General features: G+C 43.9%; 1 protein-coding gene across 1 annotated transcript in view; it reads right to left on the reverse strand.

Moving 5' to 3' along the window:
• Positions 1–19,944, reverse strand: part of Deptor (DEP domain containing MTOR interacting protein) — a 113,465-nt gene that overhangs the window by 66,154 nt on the left and 27,367 nt on the right. Inside the window, exons 2-3 of the mRNA XM_048359155.1 lie at positions 9,175–9,353; positions 6,930–7,053 (exon numbers count right to left, since the gene is read on the reverse strand). Coding sequence (XP_048215112.1) covers positions 6,930–7,053; positions 9,175–9,353 — 303 coding nt within the window. The remainder of the gene's footprint in view (positions 1–6,929; positions 7,054–9,174; positions 9,354–19,944) is intronic.

Here is a 19,944-nt window from a genome sequence, read left to right on the forward strand (position 1 = left end):
GCAGATGGTTGACAAAACCTCTGGTAAGATTCACCACATGGAGGGCTCTGCCCCTCTGGACCAGGCCTCTCCCTTTTACTTCCCTTTGGTCCTGTAGAAGACAGAGCAAAGGAAGCTGTAGGAAAGTACAGACAGACCTAATAGTATACAGGCCCTGTACGCCAATCCCTCAATCAGGAGGAACAATCAGTCAAACAAGACAAATGAACTAGCAGTGGCTTGAGAGAGAAACACTGTGGTGAAGACAATCAAGGTCCTTTGGAGGAAAGCTCAGACCAATGTCTCTAGGAATTAGATTTATCTCCATATCAAGATGAGGTTAAATTAGAACTGTGGGATGACTGGGGGTTCAACTCAAGTGGTAGAACACCAGCCATGAGCAAGAATGCCTAGCTAGAAAGCAAGGCCCTGAGTTCAAGCCCCAGTACTGGCAGAATTGTTTTTAGAAAATGGGAAAAATCTCCTTTTGATTTGAAGATGAAACCAAGGTTAGTGGAAAATGTGCTTTTCATATTGTATCCAGAATATATTCACTTTCTCTCTGTGTGTACGTGTACACATCTATGCAGCAGGGCTGAAGCTTGAACTCAAGGACTTTTACTCTTTCTTAGTTTTATTTTTTTGCTTAAGGTTGGCACTTGACCATCTGAAGCATGCCTCCACTTCCAGCTTTTTGCTGGTTAACTGGTGATAAGAGTCTCTGGGACTTGTCTGCCTGGTCTGGTTTGAACCTGCCTTCTTAGATCTCAGCTTTCTGAGTTGCTAGGATTACAAGCTTGAGTCACTGGTGCCGGGCTCATGTGTTCACTTTTTCCACGAATTCTGTTCATTGGCATATGGAGTTCTTTTTGTTTCTTTGCCAGGCCTGGGGCTTGACCTCGGGGCCTGAGCACTGTCCCTGGCTTCTTTCTGCTCAAGGCTAGCACTCCTACCACTTAAGCCACAGTGCCACTTCTGGCTTTTTCTATATAGGTGGTGCTGAGGAATCAAACTCAGGGCTTCATGTATATGAGGTGAGCACTTTACCACTAGGCCGTATTCCCAGCCCCATATAAAGTTCTTGGTAATCCCTCATCTCCTTCAGTACTGAGGTCAAACCCAGGGCCTCATGTATGCTTAGCAGGGACACAAAGGAACTACAAACGACCTCTAACCTCTACCTCCCAGCCCTGGCAGCAGATAATCTTGAATTCAACTTTTTAAAGAGATCTATGTTTCCAAGAAAATCCAGGCCTGACCTGCCTGAATTCTTCAGTCACAAAGTCAGGGAATCACACACAGGCACATTCTCTCTCTCTCTCTCTCTCTCTCTCTCTCTCTCTCTCTCTCTCTCTCTCTCTCTCTCTCTCTCTCTCTCTCTTCTTTCTCTCTGCCAAATGCAGCCATGAGCAATAACATAGAGGTTCCCTCACGTAGTCCTGTCTGAGCCACTGGTTCTTGTCTATACCTCCCTCCTTCTCTTCTCTTTTTTCCACCTCCCTCCTTTCATCCCTCTTTCCTTTCTTCCTTTTCTGGTCCCAAAGATTGTGCATGCTAAGCGAGTTCTCTGCTCCTATGCTACATTTCCAGCACTTACTTTTTTTGAGACAGGCTCTTACAATGTTCTCCAGGCTGGCCTCACTTTCCATCCTCTTGTTTCTGTCTTCTGACTGTTGGGATTACAGACATGAACCACCACACTCATTGTAAGGCTCTTATATTTGTTCCATGACTCTGAGGCAAAGGAAGTGGAAGGAAATAAACTCTCTAAGACCCAGAAGTCACTGAAATTCTAGTTGCAATTCTATTTTGGAAAATGGAAATGGAATACAGAAAACAAAACACCAGCCTAGGTTAAGAAAACCCAAGTACACAAAAGTCAGGATGGGTTAGCAAAACCTCAATCAGACGTGAGCAAGTTTCACCAAGTCCTAGCAATAACAGAACAAACAAGCAAAGGACAGACCAAAGGAAATGCTGGCAACAGGCTGAACCCCTGGTGAGAAGCTGCAGACGGACGACAGGAGAACAGCAGGCCGAAGTCAGCAGGTCTCTCTGAGCAGCCAACCTCAGTCTCTCCCGGCCTGGGTCACAACCTCCCCCCCCCCCCCCACCATAAACTAAAAGACTCCGTGCCACTAAGTGCCTGAGGTCTTAGATGCTCTCTCAGAGAACAAGAAGATAAGGATGTTCTGATAAAAAACAATCTAATGCAAATGCTTTAAAGGGGTTTAATTAACAAGTAAAGGCACTGTCTTTTTTTTTTTTTTATCAGTAAAATCTAGGTGGTTTGACTGTGAAGAAGGAAGGTCACACTCTCATTTTCCAAAGTCCACCAACAGCCCTGGCTTTATTTTCAACCAAGTCTTACAGTCAATACCCTGCCAACTTATAAACTTTCATAAATGACCACATAAGGTAAGCTGGATTCTGAAGCAAATGTTGATTTCATTCAACAAACCTCTATGAAAGAAAATAAAAGGATTTACTGATAACCTAGTTGCAACCAAGTTGGGGGTTGAGCTCCTGGCCTCAAATTCTAGCTGTTTTTCCCTACTGCATGACCTTGGATAAGAGATTTGACCTCTAAGCTACATTTTCCTCATTCATAAAATAGAGACAATAATATTAACTAACTCAGCTGAGCTAGAATTGAAGAGCCAGAGTGAAGGACCAGAGTAACCCCATATTGTACTAAGACCCCATTCTGTACCTGACGGACCTTACTGTAAGCCCTTAAGACCATAAAACGCCATGGGACAGGGCGTTCTCAGAAAAACCATAAACACCCATAAGAGTGACCGGCAGAGAAGAAAAACAAGTTTTGGAGTTATGCCAGGACTCCCCCACCCAGGTGAGGTTTCCAGTATCTAATTAAAAACCTGCAGCTGTGCATGTATCCCCCTTGCTACACCCCTAAGGCTTAACCAATCAATTTTAAATGCGTCGGTCCCTTGATCTGACCAATGACCCTTTCCAGATTCCTTCCCGCCACCAAATGTGCCAAACATGCTTTAGAATTATTTTATAATTTTCCCCGGTGTGTGTTGATTTGTTAAAAGATGCTATGATGTATGCTAAGTCCCTGCCTTCCCCCAAAAATGTAAAAAACAGCTGGAAGCCTTAGCCTCAGAGCCTCTTAGCGTCACCAGCATGCTGAGTGCGCAGAGGACCCAGCTAGTTTGAAATAAACGCCCTTTTTGCTGCTGCATTGGTCTTGGTCTCTGGACGTCTTTCGGGAGATTCAAACTCTGAGCATTTCAGAATGATCAAATAAAGCAGATTAGTCCAGATGTCTCATAGCAATTAACAAATATCAGTAGCTTTTATCTTTAGAGGTCTTGCAAGACCTCATTTACAATTGTCAGAGATATCCCAAATAAGGGATATGGCAGAAAAAACCCTGCAATTAAAGAAAAATTAAATACCTCAATTACAAAATATATATAAAGTATTTGAAATAATGAACAATAAACAAAACCGACAATTCACTTTTTTTTTTTTTTTTGGCCAGTCCTGGGGCTTGGACTCAGGGCCTGAGCACTGTCCCTGGCTTCTTTTTGCTCAAGGCTAGCACTCTGCCACTTGAGCCACAGCGCCACTTCTGGCCATTTTCTATATATGTGGTGCTGGGGAATTGAACCCAGGGCCTCATGTATACAGGGCAAGCACTCTTGCCACTAGGCCATATCCCCAGCCCCACCGACAATTCACTTGCGGTTTGTTTCTGTTGGTGCTGGGGGCTTGAACCCAGCCTTGTGCATGCTAGACCAGAGGTACATCCCTTTTTTTCTTATTATTTTCGTTTGGTGTGTTTTTTGTTTTGTTTTAATGCTAGTCCTGGGCCTTGGACTCAGGGCCTGAGCACTGTCCCTAGCTTCTTTTTGCTCAAGGCTAGCACTCTACCTCTTGAGCCATAATGTCACTTCTGGCTTTTTCTATATATGTGGTGCTGAGGAATTGAACCTAGGGCTTCGTATATTCAGCCCTTGGTGTTTTGTTTTGAGATTGGATATTACTCTGTAGTGCTAGCTGCCCTTGAACTTGCTATGTAGCTGAAATCGGCCTTGAACTTGAGAACCTCCTGTACCCACCTCCAGAGTACCAAGATTATAGACAGACATGTGTTATCATACCCAAGTTATTTACTTTTTTACTTCTAATATTATGAAAAAGAAAAGTATCTAAAACATAGGAGATGATAGCACATGCTGAAGTCTGTAGAAGGCGAGCCTAGAAAACAGAAGTGCATTTATATATATGGAAGTATCCATTCCTATGGTCCCAGAGATTGTTCCTTATCTTTCAGCAACTGAAAGCAGGGGCCAAGCTTTGAGAAGCAATACCTAGGTCATCCATCATATTAAATTTCTTTTTGTTTGCACTAATTTTATAAGCAAATTCAAGAAGTCAATGACAGACAGGAAAAACTACAGCAGTAGTGATCAGTTAACTCATCAACAGTCTCTCTCCTTCCTTCCTTCCTCCTTCTCCTCCTCTTCCCTCTCCTCCCTCTCCCTCCTTTTCTTTCATGCCAGGATGAAATTCCACTGTCTCATGCATACTAAGCAAATGGTCTACGCTGAGCTACACCTCCAGCCTATATCCATACATTTCTCTGAATGTTTACCATATGATTGGCCAGAGACATGCCAGCCAGACCATCCAAGAAACAAAGAAGGGAGCTGGGGATGAAGCTCGATGTGGAAGAGTGCATGCAGCACTGCAAGGACTCGATGCCCAGCACCAAACGATTCAAAGAAAGTTACAAAGGCATTATACATAATCCCTGTACTTAGAATTTGGACAAATGGAGTACATTCAAGGTAAAATGTTAACAGATTTTTGATGGGGTCAAACACACAAGAGTGCCACCTGACTCAGGCCTCACAAGGGTGGAGGAATTCCCAGAGAAGAAGTTCACGTCATTTAACACCAAGTCAAGAAGCCTGGCATGAAGTGTCTACCGGGCAGAGGGAACAGCATATCTGCTTGGCATTTTTCTGTTCCCTGCTCTCCATTGGTTTCCTCCTTCTTACCATGAACTTAAGGGCCCTTTGAGAACTGGCACCAACACCTGCTTCTCCTATTAATCTGCTTTACTTCCTGCCTCAGAACCCCCGGCCTCTTGTCTTTAAATAAGCCAAGCAATCCTTACCTCCAAGTCTGGATCTCTGTGGCTCCACTGGCCTGGGGGCGGGGGGGGGGGGGCTCCCACCACACAGAGGCGAGCTGGGGATTTTCAAATGCCAACTCAAGAGCAGCCCCTCCCCCACGCCGCCCCCAGCTACACGGCCTTCAGAAAGTCCATTCTCCTGGTTAGCAGTGACTCCATTGGCAAACAGAACTGGGTCAGAGTCCGTGACACAGGAAGGAAAAAATCAGAGGTGGTCACTATGCTGCTCTTATCTGATAAGGCCTGTAGATTTTAACTCCAATGACCCAAAGCTACACAGTCAAGTACTGAGCCCAGTTAATTGTTTTAATTCTTACAGCAGCCTGAGGAGCTAGGTGATTTTGCTGCTTCCATATTACAAAGATGAATGGACAACAAAAACTCAAACTCTGCCTCTTTAACCATCATGTATTGGAATGTGACAGACCCTCAGGCCTGCACGCACTCCCACCCACCACAGAGAGGTGACAAATGTGACAAGGAGGACCTGTTTCCCAACACTCCAAGACCTTTGTAAGGCAGCTAGGGTTAAGGACAGAAGTTATAGTGTTTCTATAGTCCTTTCTTCAAATGTCACCCTAAATAAAAAGAGGCCCAACCATAGTGCTTCATTCCTAAACACCCAGCGCTCAAAGAGGTGGGGGCAGGTGGATCTGGAGGAGGTGGAGGCTAGCGTGGACACACAGAGAGACCCTGTCTCAAAATACCCAAAACACGGGCTGGGAATATGGCCTAGTGGCAAGAGTGCTTGCCTCCTACACATGAAGCTCTCAGTTCAATTCCCCAGCACCACATATATGGAAAACGGCCAGAAGGGGCACTGTGGCTCAGGTGGCAGAGTGCTAGCCTTGAGCGGGAAGAAGCCAGGGACAGTGCTCAGGCCCTGAGTCCAAGGCCCAGGACTGGCCAAAAAAAAAAAAAAAAAAAAAAAAAAATACCCAAAACACAAAACCAAGGAATGTAGGAACAGAAAGAAGACACAGAGTAGCAATAGCTCTAAGACAGTCCACTGAGGAGACTGGATTCACACCAAGTGAATACTCGTGGGTGATGTTCTCAAGACAGCCTGAAGATGATTCCTGAGGGCACCACCGTTTACCCCTTGCCATAACGCTGAGTGTTTCCTGTGCTGAGCTTCTGTTCTTGGCTGTGCTTCTCTGGCTAATCATAAGACAGAACCTCCAAATTTTATTTGCTATGACATCATCTTTTAAGTTAGAAAAAAGGTGTTATCATCAGTGCTCCTGACATTAGCTTGATGGTAAGTATCAAGCTCCATCCTTTCCTCCTCACTTCTTGAGTTTGGCTCAGTGAACTTCAAGACAGAAGTAATGACTTAAACACATTCCTTATTAAGAATCTTATGAGGGGCTGGGAATGTGGCCTAGTGGCAAGAGTGCTTTCCTCATATACATGGAGCCCTGGGTTCGATTCCCCAGCACCACATATATGGGAAACGGCCAGAAGGGGCGCTGTGGCTCAGGTGGCAGAGTGCTAGCCTTAAGCGGGAAGAATCCAGGGACAGTGCTCAGGCCCTGAGTCCAAGGCCCAGGACTGGCCAAAAAAAAAAAAGAATCTTATGAAACTGACTTGACTTCTGGCAAAGAGGGAAAAGAAAGGTGCGATCGAGTTTTCCTCTATGAAAAGGAAGAGTTATGTCACCAGCCCACATGAAAGAGCCACACTGAATTCCCCATGCGCAGGACCCAGGCTGCCTAGCTCTGTTGTGCGGGTGGAAGTGGCGGCGCGGGGCCCCGTGGACAGACGTACGTACTTCTCGTACAGCCTCTGTCCTCTCATGAAGGCCTTCACCTCCGTGTCCAGTGGGAAGGTGCCGTCATCCTTCCGGAAGCGGTAGAAGAGCTTCACATCCTTGAACTCCTTATGTTCATCACACACTGAAACAAACAGAGTGATGAGAACACAAATCACTTTTATTCAATTACCGGAGTGATGTAAGACACTAATTGAGAATATTTTTACCAATCCTTTTGTTTTTTTTTTTGCTAGTGCTCCACTCATGGCTAATGCTAGCCAACCATAACTCCAACTTCTGGCTTTTTGGTGGTTATCTGGAGATAAGAGTGTCCTGGGCTTTCCTGCCCAGGCTGGCTTTGAATTGTGACTCTCTAAGATCTCAGCCTCTTGAGTAGCTAGGATTACAAGTGTGAGTCACCAGTACCCAACTCACTAATCCTTCAAGTACAAATGTTTGCAAATGGGAAATATATGGAAAGTGCCTGGCATGGTACCTAGTACAGTGGAAAATGCTCAGTATTTTTAGCTATCAGTATCACCATCATCAAGATTACTGTCAACCTTGTTTTCAGCATCTTAATGTTTTTATAAGAGGCTCACAAAATCTATTCATCATTCATGTACAACTTCTCTTTGAGCATGATATTGGGGCAGGCATCCAACTCAAGGAATGTGAAGACCAGTGAGATAAAGGGAATGTTAGCATGTAACTAAATGTGGTGCAATGGGGTTATGAGAAGTGAAGAGAAAATTCAACTGAAGGAAAAAGAGGCCCTGAGTTCAAGTCCCAGGACTGACAAAAACAAACACAGAAAGATTGGAGATTTCCCTAAAGACTTTGTAAGTGGATACTTGAGTTTCTACTCAACTATGAGAATAAATAGTATTCCAGTGTAAGTAAACAATGGTACAAAGATCTAGGTTAGGGTAAGAGATTTCTGAGGAAACAGGTGCATGAATGTTTACTGAGCCATTGACAATAACAGCAAAGCCTTGTAAATAACCTAAGCAACCATCAATGGGAAAATGGATAAATGTACAATGTCATAACTGCACATATAGAAGCAAAAATGAACTGAGGTACTACCAATACCAGTGAATCTCATATTCAGCAACATACATCTTTACAATGTTGTAAAACATCTAAAACAGTATGATACATTGCTTAGATACACATATGTTGAAAAAATAAACATAGAAAAGTATGTAAGAATGGCCTGGTTTTTTTGGTTTGTTTTTTGCGCCACTACTGGGGCTTGAACTCAAGGGCTTAGGCACTGTCCCTGAGCTCTTCCCCCCAAGGCTGGCACTCTACCACTTGAGCCCACAGCTTCCCTTCTGGCTTTCTGCTGGTCAAAGATAAGAGTCTCATGAACATTCCTGCCTCTGCTGGCTTTGAACCATGATTGTCAGATTTCAGCCTCCTAATTAGCTAGAATTACAGGTGTGAGCTGTTATATGGAGGTCAGATCTGGCCAGCACCATCATTGGCTGTTGAGGGGTGTCAGATTGACTCCATCTCAGATTGAAGAGAGCAGAAGCCTACTACTACATCTTCACTAAGATCTCCCCCGCCCTATCCAGGGACGTTCCCCTTCACTGTGATAAGATTGTGTAAACTGCTTGACCACCTGAGTCGTGGAAAGCTCAAGGTTAAAGCTGTGCCCTCCCATGAGTAGGCGTATCCACCTGCATCATGTGAGCCCCCCGCCAAATCCGTGCTCCAAGTCTAACTAAATGATAGGTTACTTCAAACAGTTGCTATGAGGCAGACTGTAACTCCATTGGCCACCTGCGTGTGACCTGGCATGCTCTGTAAGTGTTGTAACCTCATTGGCTGTGTGTGGCAGGCTTGAGCATGTGGTGTTTGCCTTTATAACCCAACCCTGAGTATGGCCCGGGGCATGCGGTCCCAGCTCCCAAGTCTGGGCTGCGGCCCTGGCCGGTCAGTATACTTTTTACTTCCCCAATAAACCTCTCATTGTACTTGAGACTGTCTCTGAGTGGTGGACTCTTGGAGGGATGGGGGAATCCCCCCACCCTCGGACCCCATTATATTGTGGTCCCCTCCCTTGGGGGGACCCCAATTACAAGCCACTAGCACCCAGCTTGGAAATGGCCTTGAGGGGAGGATAGGAATGCAACTGAGAAGAGATGCACAAGAGACAATATGTGTGTAAAATGTGCTATTTCCTAAATAGGGTGATTCATGCAAACCTTAAGTCCTCTATTTCCTTGGAGTCACCTTGACTGACACTCACCATGATGAATAATGCCCCGGTCTGCTAATTTCTGCATGAGTTTAATTGCTGTCTCTCTGTCAGAAGCCTCTTTGTGATCAATCAGCCAGTCAATCAGTTCTTTAGCCACAAAACAATTTGGGTAGGTCTTGAGATGATGCCGCCTATCTTTAATGACTTTCTCTTCGTGCAGCCTGAGTCTAGAAAGAACAAACAAAAAATAACCACCTTAGGAATTTTCATGAGTACAAGAATGATAAAAACCAATAACAGAGGTAAGGAATAAATAGAGGCTCTTAGCATTACAGTGCAGCTAAAATACTGTATATAGGTTGGTGACTTCTATACTAGGTTTCTATCCGGGAGTCCCCAGGCTTCAGACAGTAATTCTCCCTCAGGTCCAGGGATGATACAGGTGTGGCTAAGAGAAAAAAATGCCCCAGTCAGTCTGTAACTGCAATCATTCAGGAGTGAGAGAAGAGCTCTCCCACTGGCTACCCCGCCTGTCTCCCTCCTCCCTCCCGCCCTCCTTCCTTCCTTGCATCCTTTGCCACCATTGGGGTTTTTACTTCAACCAACCAATAACCAAAAGTCTAGAAACTCGGGCTGGGGATATAGCCTAGTGGCAAGAGTGCCTGCCTCGGATACACGAGACCCTAGGTTCGATTCCCCAGCACCACATATACAGAAAACGGCCAGAAGCGGCGCTGTGGCTCAAGTGGCGGAGTGCTAGCCTTGAGCGGGAAGAAGCCAGGGACAGTGCTCAGGCCCTGAGTCCAAGGCCTGAGTCCCAGGACTGGCCAAAAAAAAAAAAAAAAAAGTCTAGAAACTCACTGAAACACAAGGTCCCCTTCTTCATCACAGATCACTTGGATCCACTACCTTTGTATTCCTCCATTTGTACGTAGCACAGGTACTCATGCAGGCCCACTAGCTGCCGGTTAGGTATTTCTAGGCAGTCATGTATCAGAAAACACAGGAGGCATTTGAAGCCAGCCAGGGCAAGAAAGTTGTAAGGGTTTTATCTCTAATTAGCCCTCCCCCTGCTCCCCACCCCCCCCCCCGCCAAAAAAAAAAAAGCTGGAAGTGGAGGTGTGGCCCATATAGTAGAGCAATTAACCTTGAGCAAAAGAGGCTCAAGGACAGTGCCCAGGCCCTGAATTCAAGCCCTAGGATGGGTGAAAGACAGAAAGAAACAGAGAAACAGAAAGAAAGAAAAACTGAGAAAGAAAAAGAGGAAGGAAGGAAGGAAATAAGGGAGGGCATGGGGGAGGGGAGGGAGGGAAAAGAAAAGAAAAATAAAATACTAACCTTTGTACAAAACTTACTAGGTTCCAGGCACTGATACCAGCTCTTTACAATGATCAGAACAATCTTCCTAGAAGTTAGCATTACAGCAGACAGAACTGAGGTCTCCAAGAGATTGAGCGACTTGCCTAGGACTCCACAGCTAACAGATGATAATGAGATCTGAACCAGTTATCTGCCATGCTGCCTCCAGCTAGGGAGGAAGAAATGAAATGCCTGGGGCGGGGGGGGGGGAGGGGGGGAATGAATGAAGGCTGGAGGACGAGCTGAGTGTCAGTGGTTCACGCCTGTAATCCTAGAGACTCAGGAGGCTGAGACCTGGAGGGTGAAGGTAGGAAGTCAGTCTAGGCAGGTAAGTCTGTGGGACTCCACCTCCAAATAGCCAGCAAAATACTAGAGTGTATCCTAGCAGAAGAGATGAGGACATAGACATGTGACAAGATGGGAGGGGGGGAGGAGGAGGGGGAAGGGGGATGGACATCCACATACCAAAGGGGAGGCCTCACAGGCAGCCAAGGCTGCTTGTACTTCCCAGCCTCCAAAACGGGGAGAAAAGGCAAGTCTGTTCTCTATGCTACCTGGCATATCATACTCTGCTCTAGGCCCTAGGGGATTAATACAACACCCAACATTGAAGACTGGAGGCTCCCAGAATGCTCTGGGACAAAGAGTTGGCTGGGGCCGAGGAGAGAGGAAGGAGAGGGAGAGGTAAAGTAGGGCCCCAACAGCTACAAATTGCACAGAAAGAAAATAACCATTACGACCAAGCTGCCGTTATAGGCCCACTGTTGTACACATTTGTTACACGTTGATGTAAACAATTCGAATGTAGAGCAAGGAACTATCTCACCTCGATCTTCTTTTTCTCATTTATGTACCAAGAAATTGGGTAAACTTAGGATCTTTTTGTGGAATGTGTTTAAATTCTGCCTAACTTACATGGACTCTATGGTTTGCTTTTATTCTGCTAACAGTATTCTGACTTTCCCTGGGAAAGCCTCCTAAAGCCATCCAGTATGTATTGTCAGTCCACAGAGCTCATACGTGATTGGTATTAGTCCCAGCACATGACCCAGGCCTAGCCAATGAAAACATTCTAAACCCTGGGCTCTGCCTTTGGTCCAAGGAGGAGCATATGACCTAGGCTAGGCCAATGAAGTCAATCCCACCAGGAAACATGTTTGAATTTGAATTTCAAAGAGACAACGAATGGTTCTTTTTCAGTGAAAAAAAAAAGTTCCAAATATTTCGATGGGACCTACTTGTATGAAAAAAAAAGACAAGAAAAGAAATGGGACCAATTATTTGTTACATTTGCAATTCGGAGTATACTAAGCACACTGCTTTTATATGGCAACCCTATGATAGGGGATGATTTATTAAACATGAAAGGGTTTGTATTAGGATTAATCACTTATCCTAAACAAACAGGATACCCATGCTCGCAGAAGGCACACTGGGGTTTTAGGAGGCTTTCTCCTCTAGGAAAAGCTAGTTGCATAATGTTGTTTAGAGTACCTGGCTCATCATGTCTACTTAATTCTTGTAAAAAGTATTTGGCTTATGACCTGTGCCCCCAGCCTCACCTAACAAATTTGTGCGCTAATAGACAGAAACCAAAGCATAGAATCGCTTTGATGAAATTTCTTAGAATTGAACCAGATAAGCTGGGCACCTGTGACATATACCTGTAATCCTAGCTACTCTGGAGGCTGAGATCTGAGGATTGCAGTTCAAAGCCAGCCTGCACAGCAAAGTTCAGGAGACTCTTATCTCCAATTAACCACCAGAAAACTGGAAGTGGTGCTGTGGCTCAAAGTTGCAGAGTACTAGCCTTGAGCAAAAGAGCCAGGAACAACTCCCAATTCCTGAGTTCAAGCCCACAACTGACAAAAACAAAACAAAACAAAAAACCCAACAACAAAAAAAAACCCAAAACCTAAACCAAAAAAACAATAAGACGAAAAATTGAACCAAATAATAAAGTAAAACACAGAAAAATTTGGCTAGAAGTAGCAAATGATAGGTACATAAATTTTACTCTGTGACTCTGTATGTGTGTGTGTGTGTTATTTCTTAAGATAAGGTCTAACTATATGTAGTACATACTGGTCTGGAACTCTTGATTCTCCTGCCTTATCTCCTGTGTGCTGGGATTACAGGACTGCCCAACCAGGCCCAGAAAACTCCATAATTATTTTTTAAAGTAACAGCCAAGGAAATGAAGCTGAAGATTCTGAAGTGATGAGCTAAGAAAACAAGGCACCCAATGCCCAAAAGTCTTGTTAAAAATCTTCAAGATCTTCCTTAACTAACTCTATGTTAGGGGACAGAAGGCAAACAAAACAACAACAGTTGTCTGATCAGCAGCTGGTAGAAATGGCAGCTGGGGGAATGGCAGGTGCAATGGAGGAAATGCAGAACCTGAGCTTTCTTCTAAGCGTGGAGACTGATCCAACAAGAAATTGAGGAACTGAAATGACCCTCCACAGCTGTGAGTTCCTCTGGCTATGTAAAGGGAACAGTAGAACAGGAAACTGGATAAAAAAATCACAGAAGTAAGTTTCTCCTTCCCATTATTTGGATCGTAAGTTTTTAAAAAGTAGAGCAAATAACCAGCTATCAAAATTTAGCTCAGAAGCTGGGCACCAGTGGCTCATGCCTTTAATCCTAGCTACTCAGGAGTCTGAGATCTGAGGATTACAGTTCAAAGTCAGCTTGGGCAGGAAAGTCTGTGAGACTCATCTCCAATTGACCACCAGAAAAGCAGAAGTTGCTTAATTGGTAGAGCACTAGCCTCGAGTAAGAGTTCAGGGAGTGCCAAGGCCCTAAGTTCAAGCCCCACAATTGGCAAAAAAAACAAACAAAAAAGTTAGCCCAGGGTAGAAAATGACATTCTAAGATATCTTAGGGAAGAGGTCAATACAATACATGCTACACAGGTGATACCACCTATGAAGAGAGAACCTATATCAAAAACATACACAAAGCAAACCTATAAAAATTCCAATGCCGGGCTGGGGATGTGGCCTAGTGGCAAGAGTGCTTGCCTCATATACATGAGGCCCTGGGTTCAATTCCCCAGCACCACATATACAGAAACGGCCAGAAGCGGCACTGTGGCTCAAGTGGCAGAGTGCTAGCCTTGAGCAAAAAGAAGCCAGGGACAGTGCTCAGGCCCTGAGTCCAAGCCCCAGGACTGGCCAAAAAAAAAAAAAGGTAAAACTGTTTTGGGGCTGGGAATATGGCCTAGTGGCAAGAGTGCTTGCCTCGTATACATGAGGCCCTGGGTTTGATTCCTCAGCACCACATATACAGAAAATGGCCAGAAGTGGCGCTGTGGCTCAAGTGGCAGAGTGCTAGCCTTGAGCAAAAAAGAAGCCAGGGACAGTGCTCAGGCCCTGAGTTCACGGCCTAGGACTGGCCAAAAAAAAAAAAAAAAAAAAAAAAAAAAATTCCAATGCAAAAATAAGTAGTAGCCAGGGGCTGGTGGGTCACACCAGTAATCCTGGCTACTCAGGAGGATGAGATTGGAGGATCACAGTTCAATGCCAACTCTGGCAGGAAAGTCCATACAACTCTTCTCTACAATTGACCACTAAAAAGTGGAGCAGTGGTTCAAGTGGTAGCACACCAGCCTTGAACAGAAAAAACTCAGGGACAGTGCCCAAGCCCTGAGTTCATGCCCTAGTACTGGCACTAAATAAATATATGGGGGGAGGGGAATAATTTAGGAAGAAATTACAGTAGGTAAAAAGAATATAATCTGAAAGAAGATTATATTCAACTCAAGAAACAGAAATTATTCTAAAGTACTGTGAACTATGTTAAAAAAAATAAACCCAAAACTAAAAAGAACATGAATCCAGTAAAAAACTGATTATAGGAAGAGCTTAGGAAACAAAAGATGAAGTCAGACAACACTTTCATTTACAAACTTCAAGGATAAATTACATTGCTGAAAAATGAAATTTTGACTAAAAAATAAAGACCTTCATAAAAAGAAAGGAAAAAAACAAGGAAGCAAATAAATACATGTAGAGATTGTTTTTTGCTTTTTTTTTTTTTTTTTTGCCAGTCCTGGGGCTTGAACTCAGGGCCTGAGCACTGTCCCTGGCTTCTTTTTGCTCAAGGCTAGCACTCTACCACTTGAGCCCCCGTACCACTTCTGGCTTTTTTCTATATATGTGGTGCTGGGGAATTGAACTGAGGGCTTCATGTATACAAGGTGAGCACTCTTTCCACTAGGCCATATTCCCAGCCCTGAGATTGTTTTTTGTTTTGTTTTGTTTTGTTTTTAAGACCAGGTGACTTGGGGTGACAAGTGGCAGAAGAGATGACATTGATCAAGATATATTTGGACTAAAAAAAACAGATGTTGAATCGAAAGTCCTTTGTAAAGCTTCTCAAAGAGATTTTTTTTAAAGGAAATGCATAAGTCTAAACAACCAACAGCAGCAGACTCCCCAGGAAGCCCCAAGGTGAGCAGGGGTGATCGTCAAGGAAAAGAAAAACTAAGTATTTCACAGCAAGCCCACGAGGTTCCCTTCTCCTTGTGGTGAGGTGAACTCACCTGGGGTGATATTCTCGGAACCACCCACCTACCAAGACCCCCACTGCACACAGAAGTTGGTTCTTTTCTGAGTAGGACACCTTTCACCCTAAAATGCCAGTTCTTCTGACACTCAGGAAAACAAGATGAGGAACCCTAAAAGGCTTGGGCTGCCTGTGATTAATTCTACAGCCATCAAATTTCCAAGCATCAGAGTTCTCCAGGATCAAATGGATCTGGCTGTCCCAACCCCAGGCCAGGCCCAGCTGTCCAGGCTTTATGGGACGTGAATCCTCCTCACAACTTCCAAAGGCAGATGATTCCAAAACGGTAAAGTGATATTCGTGTGGAGAGCTGCTGTTATGAATTTTTAAAAATGAGCCCTCATGTTAAAAATATATATTAGCTCACATAAAAGTGTGCTGCAGTCACCTTGTGAATTCTGCCCATTAATTCAGCGACACCACCACCAAGTGATCTGTTTCCTGTGCTCAGAGTGGCAGGAGGCAAAACACTAATTCTCAGACATGGTGTCTGTCAGGAATCCAAGAATAATGACAACTGATTTATCTAGAAATTTAAATGTGGAACAAGCTACCACATAATTTGATGGAGGAGGAATATATTATGAACCAAGACAGTTTTAACTCCGGTAAACTTTCCAAATAAAGAACTTCTTAGGTAGTGTTTATCTTCAAACACTACAAAACAAAATCTTTCAGTTACTAGCTTTACATAAGCCCTGAGGTTAGTGCACATTTTTTCCCCCCCAGTCCTGGAGCTTGGACTACTCAGGGCCTGAGCACTGTCCCTGGCTTCTTTTTGCTCAAGGCTAGCACTCTGCCACAGCACCACTTCTGGCTGTTTTCTGTATATGTGGTGCTGGGGAATTGAACCCAGAGCTTCATGTATGGGAGGTAAGCACTCTTACCACTAGGCCATATTCCCAGCCCCATGGTATGCATTCTTGAGCACCTTGTCTTTCACAGACCCTCATGCTGCATGCTGGCAAGAACGAGGACACCGCCCCTTCCGTTCTTCCAGGTGCTCATCCATTCCTAGGTTTTAAAACACTGAGCAAAGGGCTGGGTGCACTGGCTTATGCCTGCAATCCCAACAACACTGGAGGCTAAGTAGGTGGATAGTCAGGTAAAAATGTGAAATACTACCTGAAAAAATAAGGAAGACAAAAACGGTTGGTGGTATGGTGCAAGTGGTAGAGCACCTGCTAGTAATGCTGAGTTCAAACTCTACAACCACCCAAAATATCCAAATAAACAAATCATAACAACAAAACTGAGTAGAAATATAGTGCTAGACAAAGAATTTGGGATCCAGAACATTGTCTATATAAATGCTGCTATTTTCAGACTTGTTGCCAGATGTTATTTTTTTTTATTTATTTAAATTTTTTTTTTTTGGCCAGTCCTGGGCCTTGGACTCAGGGCCTGAGCACTGTCCCTGGCTTCCTTTTGCTCAAGGCTAGCACTCTGCCACTTGAACCACAGCGCCACTTCTGGCCGTTTTCTGTATATGTGGTGCTGGGGAATCGAACCCAGGGCCTCATGTATACGAGGCAAGCTCTCTTGCCACTAGGCCATATCCCCAGCCCCTGGTACCAGATGTTAAATACTCCAGAAGTCTGTTACCATTTTTTTTTTTTTTTGTCGGTGGTGGGGCTTGAACTCTGGGCCTGGGTACTGTCCCTGAGCTCTTCAGCTCAGGGCTAGCACTCTACCACTTGAACCACAGTGGCACTTCTGGTTTTCTGGTGGTTAATTGGAGATAAGAATCTCATGGACTATTCCTGCCCAGGCTGGCTTTGAACCACAATCCTCAGATGTCAGCCTCCTGAGTAGCTAGGATTACAGGTGTAAGCCACCAGTGCCCAGCACCATTTTTTTCTTTTCTAATTAGAAATATAGAATTGTAGAATGAGCACTGGAGCACAGTGTGATGAGGAAAAGTCCATGAGACTTTATCTCCGATGAACCAACAAAAAGCTGAAAGCAGAGTTGTGGCGCAAATGATAGAACACCAGCTGTCAGTGAAAAAGCTCAATGTATGAACCCATACCCTGAATTCAAGCCCTAGTACCTGCACAAAAATGAAAAAGAGTCAATGTTATTCTGTTATGTTCCTGTCCAGCTAATCAAATGGCATCAGACAATTTCCTCTCCCAGCCTTAGGAGAACAAACATTACTAAGGATAAGGTTTCATGACATCTATACAAAGCATCTGATAGGACATGTAAGCATTGTTTCTCAAAAAGTAGCTTGTAAAGCCAGGTGCCAATGGCTCATGCCTGTAATCCTAGCTACTCAGGCGGCTGAGATTTGAGGACCATGGTTCAAACAAAGCCAGGTCAAGCAGAAAAGTCTGCGAGACTCTTATTTGCCATAAGGCACCAAAAAGCCAGAAATGGAGATATGGCTCAAGTGGTAGAGCACTAGGCTTAAGCAAAAAAAAAAAAAAAAAAAAAGCTCAAGGACAGAGGGAGGAAAAAGGAAGAAAGAAAGAGAGAGAGAAAGGGGGAAGACAGGAGAAAGTACAAAAGGAAGGGATTAAGGGATGGAAGAAGGAAAGAAGGAAGGAAGGAAGGGCTTTCAGAGAACTACAGAAGATTGTGAGATCCAGGGGGGAAAAGTAGAGCTTGAAACTACATATTCTCACTTAAAAAGTGTTAGAAATCTCTGCCAAAGTCAACAGTTTAATTTCAAAACACAGCAAGCCAAACAGTAGGGCTGACGGCGTGAGCCTCATGTGGGAACATGGTTAGAGGTGTCCTTTAAACCCAAACTGCTGTCCTTCCCAGATGATCTACCAGAGCCAAGAGCTGTTGCTAGGAAGCTGAGCCCTAGAAGAAAGTCACTTGACATCCAAGTACATTAGTTGAACAAGGTGTAGGTGTGTGTGTGTGTGTCCCCATTGTGATTTCCCACACATGTCTATGATCCCCTCAGACTCATTCTCTCTATCATTCTCCCCCACCCTATGCCTAAGTTTTTTTGTTTTTTCCAGTACTGGGGATTGAACTCAGAGCCTCTTATTTGAAAGTTAGGCACTCTACCATTGAGCTACACCTTCAGTCACGCCCCCCCTCCCATCTTAAAACAATTTTAAGGGATTTCAGCATTCTATTTTCATACATGCAAACTAACTTGTCCACATTCATTCTCATTTACCCTCTTTGTTAGTTCTTCTACGCACCCCCCCCCCCCCAGACAGAAACCATTTTACTGAAAAAGTCACTTTTTTTGTGTGCTGGTAAATGGGGCTTGAACTCAGGGCCTGGATACTGTCCCTGAGGGTTTTTTGTTCAAGGCTAGCTCTTTACCACTTCAGCCATGGCTCTACTTCTGGCTTTTTGGTGATTAACTAAAGGTAAAAGTTTCACAGACTTTCCTGCCTGGGCTGGCTTCAAACTGTGATTTGGGGATTTCAACTTCCTGAGTAGCTAGGATCATAGGTGTGAGCTATCAGTGCCCTGAAAGAAAGTCACTCTTAATCATTTTCTCTGAATCTAAAGATGAGAGTAGGGCTGGGAATATGGCTTAGTGGTAGAGTGCTTGCCTAGCATGCATGAAGCCCTGGGTTCGATACCTCAACACCACACAAATAGAAAAAGCCAGAGGTGTCACTGTGGCTCAAATGGTAGAGTGGTAGCCTTGAGCAAAAAAAAGAAGCCAGGGACAGTGCTCAGGCCCTGAGTTCAAGTCACAGGACTAGCAAAAGAAAAGAAGAAAAAAGAATAGAGTAAAATTTGGAACAAATGAAGTTTAATATTCTACATTTCTCTTTGATGTTTGAGCTTATTTTACAATTAAAATTTTACATTATCATGTTGGCTCATCCCTATAATGCTAGCCACTAAGAAGACTGAGATCTGGAGGATCAAGGTTCAAGGCCAGCCCAGAAACAAAAAGTCCGTAAGATTGTCTCTAAAATAACCAGGAAAAAGCAAGGCTAAAGGGCATGGTTTAAATGGTAAAATGCTAGTCTCAACCAAGAAAAACCAAGTAAGAATGAGGCCTTGAGTTTAAACCCTAGTACCGACTAAAAGTTTAAAAATTTCACTACCAAAACAAGATTTATTCATAGTAAAAAAAATAAAATCAAACATATATTAAAATGAAAACACCTAGTTTGGGATGAATCAACAATGATTAAAGGTGGGTAGGTAATTACCAATGAACTTATCATCGTTCCTGAAGATAAATGGCAGTGAATTGAGTAAGAGTTTTCTATAAATTTTCCTCAACCTACTTTCCAAAGTAACTTGATATCAATAGTTGCATCTCGCACAAATCTATGTACAGGATGATAAGTGTATCTTTATATGACATAGAATCATAATACATATTTCAGGCAGTATGATACATGTCCCAGTTTGATCAAAAAGTAGAACAAGTACAGCAATGGGAAAAGGAAGGAAAGAATATAAAACTATCAACAGTACATGTGGTTCTGCAGAGACAGAAGGAACTAGTTGTAGACAATGTGCATACACACATGCGTGTGTACACACACACATATACACACAGGAGACTCAAAACTGTATAATATGGTCATGCCAAATATGGCACTAGCCAGTATTAGAAGCCATGTTTCTTTGAGTCAAAAAAAACAGGAGGGTTAAATTCTCTAGAGACCTTCTAGTCAATTGTCAAGGTCAAGACTTAACCTTCACTGCAATTAAAGGAAAATACCATGCAAGCTGTGTGTCTTACGTGACATGATACAAGCACTGATCTTCTGCCTGTTTCAGACTCAAACAGGTGCAGATGGAGAACACGTTTTAGTTTATCCTAAAGTGCCATCATAGAGGTGAGAATGGATGCCATCTGCACATCACATGAATATTGCTACCAATATAAATACAGACGGGACTCACAGAAGGGCCAACAAAAGATGTCATTAGAACGTCACC

This window comes from Perognathus longimembris, chromosome 12, assembly GCF_023159225.1.
Source record: "Perognathus longimembris pacificus isolate PPM17 chromosome 12, ASM2315922v1, whole genome shotgun sequence".
Lineage (NCBI taxonomy): Eukaryota > Metazoa > Chordata > Mammalia > Rodentia > Heteromyidae > Perognathus > Perognathus longimembris.